Source organism: Zosterops lateralis (genome assembly GCF_965231275.1).
Source record: "Zosterops lateralis genome assembly, chromosome: 30".
In the NCBI taxonomy this organism is placed as follows: domain Eukaryota; kingdom Metazoa; phylum Chordata; class Aves; order Passeriformes; family Zosteropidae; genus Zosterops; species Zosterops lateralis.
In genome coordinates, this window is record NC_139790.1 from 5,750,863 (window position 1) to 5,762,518 (window position 11,656).

Here is an 11,656-nt window from a genome sequence, read left to right on the forward strand (position 1 = left end):
GGGTGAGGATGCTGAAGACCCAAAGAGGTGCTGTGGGAGCACAGGTGATACGGATAAGAAATTCCCGCAAACACCGGGGAAAGAACAGGACTCTTGCTCGAGGATGTTGCTGCCTGTGTGCTCCACGCCGTCGTCCCCCTCGCTCCCCCCTCGTGTGTGCCCTGCTGCAGGCGGGAGTGAGAGACCAGAGCCTGCGGCCAGAGTCCCTCTGTTCCCAGGGGCTTTTACGGAGAATGCCGGGGAGCGTGGAAGCCGTCCCAGCCTGCCAGCCCTCCGTATAATCCCAAAAGTGCTCTTTGGGGGTTACATCCCAAACAGGCAATGTGAGTGAGGCTCTCCCGGGAACTTCTCCCTGCTCTGGATCACAACCAGCTGTTCAGAGATGGGCAGGGCAGGGCAGGGCTAGAGCTCCTTCACGTCACTGTCGCGTGTCTCCAGGGCGGGGACTTTGCCACCTAGGAGAGCCACCAAAGCTCTCCACATCTCTGCCAGGGACCCGCGCCGGACAGCAGGTGAGTGCCAAGCGAACGGGGAAACCTCCTTGGCATGGGGACGGGGCCGCACGGCTGGAGTGGCCTGGGAAAGTCCCAAGCGCCATCCCCGCTTTCCAACGCGCAGTGATGGCGTTGCGGGAGTGGCAGCCCCGGGCTGAGCGATGCCAGCGCTGCCACAGCAGTGGGGCAGCCCGGGGGCTCCGGCCTGGAGTTGTGGGATGGAGGGAGGGCTGACCTTTCCCGGGCACAGGGAGTGCGGGTTTCGGTTCCTATTTGTGCCGTGCCCAGGATGGCACGTCCTCCCCGCTGGCCGCTGGAGTGCTGGGGGCATGGCGGGGGCGGGGGTGACTCGAGGTGGGAGCACAGGCTGAATGAGGCGTACAAGACTATAAGAATCATATTTTTATTCCTCCTGAGGGCAGTGGCCAGGTAAAGGTCATTGTGTGGGAGGCGCTGGGATATTTCAAGTGGCTCGGTGCTCGTGGCAGACGGGAGATCCTTTTCTGAGCTGCAAACTCGGCGTCGGTGACTGTGCGGCTAAGCCCAGCTCCAGCCCGGGCACGCCGGCAGCACAGCCAGGATTGCATCCCGCACACTGGGAACAGCTGGCGGGGACGGAACTGTGGAAAATCTGATCCGGCGAAGGGTGTGGGTTGTGTTTGGGTAAACGTGCACCAAATGAAGGAACTCGTCGGGCAAGTCCAGTGTTTGCCTCACAAGTAGAAGGGTCACAAAGCGGTGGGTTTCCATCCAGATCCGAGGTGTAGGGGTGCGAGCTTCAACTGGGAGAGAAAAAGCCCTGTGTTTATATTCTCTTAAGCGGCTGGAAGCTTTCCTTGGTGGTTCCTGTGTTCGTGCTTTAAGCAGAGTCAGGAAAACCTGATTGTGCGCAAGCCTAAACTTGAATTGGCCAGCACACATGATAGTGTCATCACTTTTCTGATAAATTAAGTTTATTCTGGATCCAGCTTTTAGAGGATGTTGATATGGACTTTAAAAAGTCTATTTAGCTAATAAAGCCTGCCAGGAAAAGATCATCCATGGAAAAAAAAAATGAGTAATGGGAGGGATCCCTCCTACACTTGCACTCTTGTGATCCAGGCACAGTCTTTTGAGCTTTTTCTAAGCCAGGTTTACTGTACCAGGCCTTTATTCTGGGGTGAAGCAAATAACATCAGGACCATAGCACTGGCTGGCTGACACTTGCATGCGTAGTTTAATTCTTCAAAACACAGAGCAAAGTATTGTTCCTGTCCTGAAGCTATGTTTCCCTGTAGGCCAGGAATTGTGTTAAGCTGCTGAGCACTGGCAAATCTGCTGAGCAATTCCTTTCTCTCTCTGCTTGCCAAGGGGTGGCTTAGGAGAGTTTCATTCATCTAAAACCCCAGCATGAGCAGTTCCTGCAGACCCCTTCAGCTGTGAAAGGGTTACAGGGGCCACTGCTGGACAGCCTGGCTGAACTGCTTCGCTCTCCCACCTGTAACCTCAGTGGCTCATTCTCACACAGAAATGCATCGGGAACAAACTAGCGCTTGCAAAATGAGCAGCAGGTTTGTACAGCTGCCTTTTCAGTGCTCTGCTCTTTCAATTCCCAGTAGAGTTCCCAGGAGGAAGAAATGAGTCTTGCAGTCAATATTGTGTGGTATTTCTGCTGTTAATGGATGTTGCGAGAGCATTTGCCCTGAGTGCAGTACATGCAGCCTCTCTTCATGGTTTGATTTCCTTCTGCCAGCTCATTTGTACTCAGAGTTTCTCTGCTTCTCTTTTCCTTTCTACTGACCTTTATTTTGCCCTCTAATTGACTTGTTAAACCAGCCTATCTGATATTCCTGCTTCTGTGTACAAACCAGCTGCATTATAAAAAAAACCAGTAAAATTTGGGGCCTTCAATTAGTGTCTAACTAAAGCAAATAAAATTGGCTATTCTGTAAAATTATTAGAGAAGAGCAAAGATGGCTTTTCTGAGGTCTAGGTCATACTGTGATCACTGGAATTCATGATCAGATGAAAGAAAGCAAACTCAACACTAATACTTGCCATATGTTGCAATTATGGATTGCACAGGGTGTAGTAAGGTAGAGGTGCACCCGCGAATGCCTGTGTGTTACACATCCATGGCAAGTGCCACCACAGAGTTAACTGGGCTGAACAGCTCGCTCTGTGCATTCCAGGTCTGTAGGAGTCATGTGGAGCAGGAGCAAACGCACTCCTGATCTTGCACAACTCTCTGGGCTCATGGATAGCAGCTATTAAACACCACGAGGAGAATTAGGGAGAGATGTCATTCACTGCTGGCACCTCTGCTTCTGCTTCAATGAGAGAACTCCCTCAACTCTGGAATAAAACCACACATTTGGTGGATGGACTTGACTTGCTGTCACTGTGTTTGCATCTTTTTAATTTATTTTTTATTTAATTCAACCCTACTGTATATAGGTATCTCTTTGAGTCTCCCTTTCATAACTCCTCTCCTGTGATGCTGGGATGAACTTGGGTTGTAGGGAAGTGAACCTTGCCCTGGTATGTGACATACTGTCGAGTGATCAGGGACACAGGAAAATTTGGGTGTGTCCATGCAAAGGCTCTCTGATTGAAAACAAAATCATGAACAGAACTAATAACTCTGGGCAGATGGCAAGGTAGCTTCGGGGTTTTTCAAGGGTTTTGTTGTCTAAAACTACAACCCTACAAGGAAGGACATAGTGCACCAAACTGAGAGATGTTGAATATAAAATATTCTGTTAAAATACTAAGAGGGAAATTCATTCTCCTGCCCAGTGCTCAGGTGAGGTTATCTTTTGTGTGCTCACCTACACCACAATGTCTCTGCCTCCCAGGCAGGATCCATGAAGGGTTAGGCAAGTTTAGTGTGTGGGCATTCTCACACTACTTCATCCTCACCCTGCTTCATCCTCACCTTGCTCACCCTCAGGCTCTCACCTGCCAAGGTCAAAGCCATGTGTTTTGAAGGACATGGGAATCAAGTCTATTTTCTTTGCTCCCAGGGCAACACTGTCTGCTTCTCCTTGTAGCCTCAGCCAGGCTGTCATGCAGGCAATAGAGAAGAATCATTAAATTACCAGTGCTAATCACCTGTCTGTCCACCACATCCCTTCCAGCCTGGCTCTGGCCCTGTGCTGTCGTGATCCAGCCTTTGCTCAGCATAAAGCAGGGCTGAACACTCCAGGAAGCTGCCTGAGTGTTCACTTGGGCTGCTCAATCTTGCTTTTAGTTGACAGAGAATTAGATAGTTACTTAACCAGTCTCATTAACCTTCAAGGGAAGGTGTATTCTATTAATTATTTGCTAGAAAACTAACACTCCCAGTGTTTTTTTTATTATTATTATTACAGCTGTCTAAGTGCCCTGGATACAGACAATAACAGATTGACGAGATCTGAGCACGATGGTGAGTGTGTTTGCTGTGCCAGGCTTTGCCGAGCCTTTGCTCTGACCTGATAAACATAGGGAGTGGAGCTCAGATAAGGACACAGCAGGAAGAACACTGTCACTGACTGTGCCTTCAAGGGGGTAAATTTATCACCTCTTCCTGCTTCCTTGTTATAGAGGAGAATGACCCACACATACAGGCTTTTGCATTTGGGGAGTTAATGGAAAACCAGATCAGATATTAATTCAAAGAACATTAATTTCTCCAGATAAACTTCCTAGGCATATTATTCTTTCCAGGTTGAGCTTGCAAGGCAGCAATTTCTATGGTTGTTATTACAGAATCTTGGGATGGTTTGGGTTGAAAGGAACCCAAACATCAACAGATTAAACACCATCCAGTTCTAACTCCAGCCATGGGCAGGGACACCTTCCACTAGACCAGGCTACTCCAAGCCCTGTCCAGCCAGGCCTAAAACACTTCCAGGGACAGGGGAACATTTTTCTACCCATTGAATCTCAAGTGGTATTTTGCTGATGATTTTCTTGGGAACATGAAGAGCTTTGCAAGAGAAGTGTATTTCCCCAGAAATTGCATTAGACCAGAGGCAGGAGAACCTGTTTGTGAATCACCATTTCAGGTAAAACATTGGACTTCCTGGTGTGTTATTTAACAGAATGATGGTCCTTAACTGCTCTTAGAGAAGTCAGGAATGGGGCTTTGATGGGAACAGCTTTTTCTATGGTTTACATGGAAAACTGCTGGGAAGAAGCTGGACTGAACAGAGATGTTAGGCTGTGTGCCCTTATTTAACTGGAAAGCAGATACACCGTGTGCAGCCACATCAAGATATTTTCTCCTTTCAGTTGAGTCCCTGTGGCTTATTTCTTATGTAGCTGGGAAGTCCCTGTGGAACAAACCATTTCTTTTTAGAATAGGATGTACCCTGGTATAAAATCACTCATGTTTGGAGGGTGGACTTTATTTGCTGTCATTTTCCAAAAAAGATGTTTGCATCTTTTGAATTTTCTTTCTTTTTTAAATTCAACTCTACTCTGTAAATGTCTCACTTTGTGGCTACTTTTCATAACTCCTCTCCTGTGGGTTTAGGCAACAATCAAGGGCATCTCAACTTTCAGTGCTGAGCAAGAAGCACAAGCACTAAGGAAGGCCATGAAGGGATTTGGTAAGTTATCTCCCTCAACTGTCAATCCTTCTTTTTTAGCTCTGGAGGTTGGGAAGGTTTTTACTGGTGGTTTTTTTTTTTTTTGAGGGGAAGTTCAGCCATTTGCATCATCTCACTGCTGTGTGAAGGCACTGGAGGGAATTGGGCAACTTGAACCCCACTGGAAATCCAAGTCTTGGCCATAAAAATGTCTAAAGACATAAAAATATCTGGCTCTTGTTTTCTCTGTCCTGTGGTGTGGTGCTGCTGGGCTGAGGCACTCATGCGCAGATGAGACCCAGGTTGTGCAAGGATGTGTGGCCAATGGTACATCCTGGGCAAGGCCAGAGCAGGCCTCTGGTTCTGGTACAAGCAGCTTGACTGGTTTTCATTGGTTTCTTCCAGGCACAGATGAAGATGCCATCATTGAGATCTTGACCAAGCTGAACGTTTCCCAACGTCAGCAAGTTCTGATCACCTATAAAAGCACTATTGGCAGGGTAGGTGCTCTTCAAAGATCACTGCCTGTGGCTCTAATTGGGAGATGTGGACTTTTTGGGGTTGTACCACTCAGGTGAAATATGAAGAACATCTCAGTCTCCACAAGAGTATGGTTGGCACTGAGCACAAGCTTTCCTTGGCCAGGTTTTTTTGGTCTTGTTCACTTCAAAGTTAACTGTTCATCCAAGGAGGGCTGGAGCATGATGAAAAGTGGTGAAGAAGTTCTTCCTCTTCTCAAAGGCTGTGTCTTTTTCTCCTTTCTTCTCTTTCTGTCTTCTAGGATTTGATTGATGACTTGAAGTCTGAGCTGAGTGGGAATTTTGAAAGGGTGATCGTTGGTTTGATGACTCCTACCACCATGTATGACGTGCATGAACTGAGGAGGGCTCTAAAGGTTTGGAAATCCTTTTTTATGTCACATGGCTTATGGTCAATTCAGTATGCAGTGGGATAATTGTATATTAATTATGAGTTTCTTACTAAGCCATATCTATTAAACAAAAGTCATAGTTGCCCTTCAAAACAGTTGTCAAAATCTTGGCTCTTGTCTCTGTGATTCCCTAGGGAGCAGGGACAGATGAAGGCTGCCTGATTGAAATCCTGGCTTCTCGCACCAACGCAGAGATTCGGCACATCAATGAGAACTACAAACTCGGTATGTAGCACACTCTGCAATTTCATACTGGGTCAGAAGCCACTTGTGTGTAAGCAGGTGTGTGTGGAGAGGCAGGAGAAGGGTCTGTCAGCATCAAGGAAGAGAATTACGCACAGAAATTGAGTCGGTGTAAATATAATAGGGTGGGGTTGTTATGTTTGTCAGCTGGAGGTCTATCCATAGTGGATCTTTTGCCAGTTTTATAGTGGTTGTGCTTCTTAATTTTGCCCTATATCCCTCAATATGATGGCTGGATTGCTGTGATGAAAGCCAAGAAGGGCAAGAGCATCCTGGCTTGTCCCAGTCACAATGTGGCCAGCAGGACATGCCTGTTTCCCTGTGCTGCACTGCTGAGGCAACTCAAATCCTGGAGACAGCTTAGGATGGATGTTAGAAAAAAGTTCTTTACCCAGAGAGTGGCTGGGCACTGGAACAGGCTCCCTAGAAAAATGTGCACAGCACCAATCCTGATGGAGCTCAAGGAGTGTTTGGACATCATTCTTGGGCATATCCTGGGACTCTTGGGGATGGTTCTATGCAGGCCCAGGAGTTGGACGTGATGATGCTTTTGGGTCCCTTCCCACTCAGAAAATCCTGTGATTCTGTGACCTGTTAGTAACAGATCTGCTGTGTGTGCGCTCTGGCAGAGTATGGCTCCACTCTTGAGGACGACATTGTCTCTGATACATCCTCCATGTTTCGCAGAGTCCTCGTGTCCCTCGCCACGGTGAGTCCAGGACAGGGGAAATAATGGGGGTGGAATGTGCTGCTGGACATCTCTCACTCAGTGATGAGGTGCTTCAGGCTATTTCAGTTCTCTTATATTTCACCCCGCCAGCATTTCACACCAGCTTCTGCAGGGAGACCAGCCTCACTCTGACATGCCTTAATGCCATATGCTCTTTTAAATTTAAAGTGGATGGCTTCTTGTTTCAAAAGAAAGAACAAATCACATCTGAATCATGTTTTGCTGTATTTGTAACCCATTACTCAATGTTAAGAATCCTATTATACGTCTCCAGTAACTGCTTTTGAATGGGGAATTTGCAGGACTTACTTCCATTAGTTGCTCTGTTGAAATGAATTTTTCATCCTTGTATTTCCACAGGGTAACAGAGATGAGGGAACATTTGTGGATGAGGCCCTTGCTCAACAAGATGCTCAGGTGTGTAATAATTTGCTTCCTTGCAAGAACTGTCTGGGTTTGTATGTGTGATGTGTGGTGAATCCCTGCTGTTTCTATCTCTTTTTCTCGAAGTAGATGAGTAAGCCTGAAGTTGTGCTAGTCAGCAGTGCCCCAGGTGGAGACTAGATTGGATATTAGGAAATAGTTGTTCAGCTCTGGCATAGGCTGTCCAGGGCAGGGCTGGAGTCCCCATCCCTGAGGGGATTCAACAGCCATGTGAATGTGGCACGGGGGGACATGAGTTAGTGGTGGCCTTGGCAGTGTAGAGGAAGGGTTGAACTCAATGACCTTAGAGGGCTTTTCCAACCCAAATGGTTCTGTGAAGTAAAAATCTCATTATATACACCTGGTGTTCTCAATTATCCTCACTTTGTTCATGTCTTCAAGTGCCTGTATGAAGCTGGGGAGAAGAAATGGGGAACGGATGAGGTCCAGTTCATGTCCATCCTCTGCACACGGAACAGGTGCCACCTACTCAGAGGTAGAACTTCTCTGGTGTCCTGGGTTTTTCCTTTGTTTGAGGACAGTACTTTTGTAGGAGTTTTGTACTTGTTCATTAGCTGATTGTGATCCCTTCCTGAGACAAGAGATATTCTTAGGGCCAGTTGATTCAATTCTTTTAGACCATTTTATTTCCTCCTGAGGCAAAATGGGAGTTGAGAAAAGAAAAACCATACAGCTTCCTCTAGCCTGTGAATTGGAGATAATGAAGTGTGACTCCCAGGGGACAGAGCTAAGCATGGAAACTTTCTACATTAAATAGCAGTTCTGGAAAATCCTAGCAGCAGTGGTAGGCTAATTAGCAAGATGGCTGATAATTAAAATTAATTATTTCTGAGGGGCAGCCCTGATTTAGCTTACAATGTCACGGTAATGGTGCAGTATTTGTACGGGGTATGAGGAGCTTGATCTTGTAAAGTGATCCTCAGGGGTTCCACACTGAAGCAGCTCACTTGGCTCTTTTATCCAACTCTTCCTCCTAGTTTTTGATGTGTACAGAGTTATTGCTAATAAGGATATCACAGACAGCATAAAATCTGAGATGTCGGGAGACCTTGAGGATGCTTTGTTAGCTGTCGGTGAGTTCCCTGCTTTAAAACTTTGTCTACAAACTAATTAAATAAAGATACTGTCTCTTGCCCTGACTGTTTGCACAGCTTCAGGAGGCAGATTCTTTTTCACTGTTTTACAAGCCACAGTGTTTTAATCTTTGCAGATCCAAAGACTTGGCAAGAAGGCTCTGTGCTTTATATTTCTCTGCCAAGGGCTGCTTTGGCAGATAACATTTGCTCTGTGTAATCTTTAAAGCCTTAAAAATATTTTATTGCCGTGCACTGGGCATGGAGACATCAATTGACAGCAAGTCACTGACTCTGGTTATCTGCACTGTGCTTGTTGAGTTGCATTTTTACAGAAAAAAACGTCTGCACTGGGAAAGTGCTGGAAAGGTTTGAAAGACCTTATCCTTCAGTGTTTGTTTTAATTCTCTTGTTCTTGTCTCCCTTACAGTAAAGTGCTTGAGGAATAAACCTGCTTATTTTGCTGAAAGACTGTACAGATCCATGAAGGTAAAGAGATTTTGCTATTTTTCCCCCTGCCTCTCCATGCTTAAGTCAATAGCATGACAGCAATTAGAGAGAAAGAAACTGTGTTAATTGGGGGAAAAAAAAGAAGTCTGAGGTCCTCTTTCTGTGGTCCTCTTTTCCTTCAGGAAGCTCAGAGCTGGTAATGGATCCCGCATTAATGCAAAAATGGTCTAATCAGGAATGGATTCCACAGAAGGCCAAACCTCTGTGGCTGTCACTGGTCTGTCCTCAGTGCTGTGCAGCTGTAGCTGTTGTTGTGTCCCTTCAGGGCCTGGGCACCGATGACAGCACGCTGATCCGAGTGATGGTGTCCCGCTCAGAGATAGACATGCTCTACATTAGGAGGGAGTTCCTGGCCATGTATGGCAAATCGCTCCACTCCTTCATTAAGGTAAGCTTGGAATCTTACAAAGACTTGGATTTGCTAAGCAGCTTCAAGCAAACCCTCTCAACAACTTTTTGGGTATTTCAGAGGAGGTGGAATTAAGGAGACTTTACATTTATGTACTGAAAACCTTCCTGAATGTTCTTGGTTATTAAATTGTCAAAGAGGATACAAACACTACAATAAGTCATTTATGCTGAAAGGAATCTTGCTTTCCATGGAGCTGCAAAATTAATGGTGTGCCTTTTTTCTGCTCTCTCTAGGGAGACTGCTCAGGAGACTACAGGAAGGTTCTGCTCAGGCTGTGTGGTGGGGAGGATTAAAGGAAGCCTGGGGAACCTGCTGGGTGATGGGAAGCAGCTGATCATTGCTTAGGTTGGAAAAGATCTTTAAGTTCATTGAGCCTAATCACAATAGAGATTTCTTTCTCTCTCTCTCTTTTTTTTTTTTCCTTTTTTTTTTTTTTTTTCCTTTTTTTTTTTTTTTTTTTCCTTTTTTTTTTCTTTATCCCCAGATGCCTTATTAATTACTTTGATTATTGACTTAGGTAAGGTTATGCTCTGGTTAGATAGTGACCATTCTGGTTGACCCTTTTGATACTTTTATGCTTAGAACACCCATTTGCCTACTAACTGGCTGGTGAGGCTCCTCTTACACAGAATGCTGTAACCAAAGGTATAAAAGTTGTTTCCTGACCAACTGCCCCTTTGCTGTTGTGTTCACCAGCAAAATGCATCAAGTAAAGCTAACCTGGATGCACAGTGTGAGAGGCTGCGCAGGGAAAAGCCAACCTCATAGGTACACGGAGACTGCAGAACACGGGTTTGCTTCAGTTTGTCAGTGTAATTAGAACACAAAGAAACCAAATATCTAAAATACAAGCATGTTTACATGTTAACTTGCTTCTGTTAGTGTGGAACATTAGCAGCCTGGCTGTACTGTGTATGTATGTTGCCTCTAGGTCTCTAAGTGGGGAAGTTGTCACTGGTAACATGAGAAAAACCTTTTTCTTACCTGGTTAACCAGGCACCAGAGCAGCCCTGTGGTTTTGGTCTCTCTGCTGGATCATTGGAGTATAAATAATTAGGGTTGTATTATAAACCCTGCTTTGGAAAGTGATGTCATTGGAATGGTGCTTTTAAGGAATGACCTGTCCCAAAAACCCCACCTCAACAGCTTGGTGCTGGGGCAGCTCTCCAGGGAGCTCCTCAAATCTCCCTGAGGTAATTCCCCAGACCTGCCTGGGACACCTGCCCACATCTCCCCACACTGACTGACAGCTGCCCCATGTCACAGGACCAGTAAGAGATCCTATGCTTGTGCCTGGGTCTCACATGGATGTCCACATTGACCTCCAGGAGAGACTTCTCCCCCAGACCCTACAGCCTGTTCATCATTTTCACTCCAAAAATGGGATTCTGCTTTGGCTTATCAATTTATTTTTTACCACTGGTGTATAATAATCCTGTTCTGAAGGATGAGATTGAGGCTTCATTGTCAAAGCTCAGACACTGAGGTGGCCACACCCCAATTCTGTCACTTATTTTCTTCTAAAGCAGTCTGCTGCTGGCTGGAATAGGAGATGCTTCTGTGGCATCCAATAAATTAATTTTCTTTCTCGTTCTCTGGGCTGCTATTGGAGACACCTTCCTGACTTTTGCCGGCAGAGGAGGCAGAGCTGTATCCAGTTCCTCTGAGGGCTCTGCCCAGGACAGGAAAATGCCCAGCACAGCACAGCAGCTGCGGAGGTGCTCGGGCTGGGGATGGGTTTTCATGCCGTGGGTCATGTTGGGTTTCAGTGCCTTGGGTCAGGCTGCTGAGTGTTGAAAATTTAATAAAGAATTTGTTTCTGTATTTCCTGACCTGATGGTGTGTTCTGGGAGGGGACACGGGAAGAACTTGTTTTGTCCCGAACTCCTGAGTTCGACAGGAGGCCGCTACTCCACAGGGCCTAGGCGGGATGGGGAGCAGGGCTGCTTCTTGTGCTAATTAGCCCACGTTTTTAGTCTTTTTAGTATCCTTTTTCTTCCGGTAAGGACTTTCCAACGTATAAACTCAGTCTTTGTCTCTTCTTTACTTTCTGGTTTCTGGAAATTTTCCTTGTCGTCCATAAATTCTACAGTCGCCACATCCAATCTCAACAATACGTTTCTCTCCCAGGCTTTGTTCATTGAAGCGCATCAGAGTTTGTTTACCAAAACTTAGTTTCAGTAATTTTCCGAGCTGTCTTTCTACAAACGCAGCATATAGTAACTTTGCTAAACGCTGGCTAAGAGTAATTTAAGAATAAAGC

General features: G+C 46.0%; 1 protein-coding gene across 1 annotated transcript; it reads left to right on the forward strand.

The window, feature by feature from the left end:
- Window positions 1-210: 210 nt before the first annotated feature.
- Window positions 211-11,217, forward strand: ANXA4 (annexin A4). The gene is made up of 13 exons (XM_083880389.1): window positions 211-512; window positions 3,848-3,903; window positions 4,996-5,071; window positions 5,456-5,550; window positions 5,832-5,945; window positions 6,116-6,206; window positions 6,854-6,933; window positions 7,315-7,371; window positions 7,780-7,873; window positions 8,376-8,471; window positions 8,902-8,960; window positions 9,247-9,369; window positions 9,627-11,217. The coding sequence occupies exons 2-13, from the start codon at window positions 3,901-3,903 to the stop codon at window positions 9,684-9,686; spliced, it is 948 nt and encodes a 315-aa protein (XP_083736515.1). The 5' UTR covers window positions 211-512; window positions 3,848-3,900; the 3' UTR covers window positions 9,687-11,217.
- The last annotated feature ends 439 nt before the right edge of the window (window positions 11,218-11,656 follow it).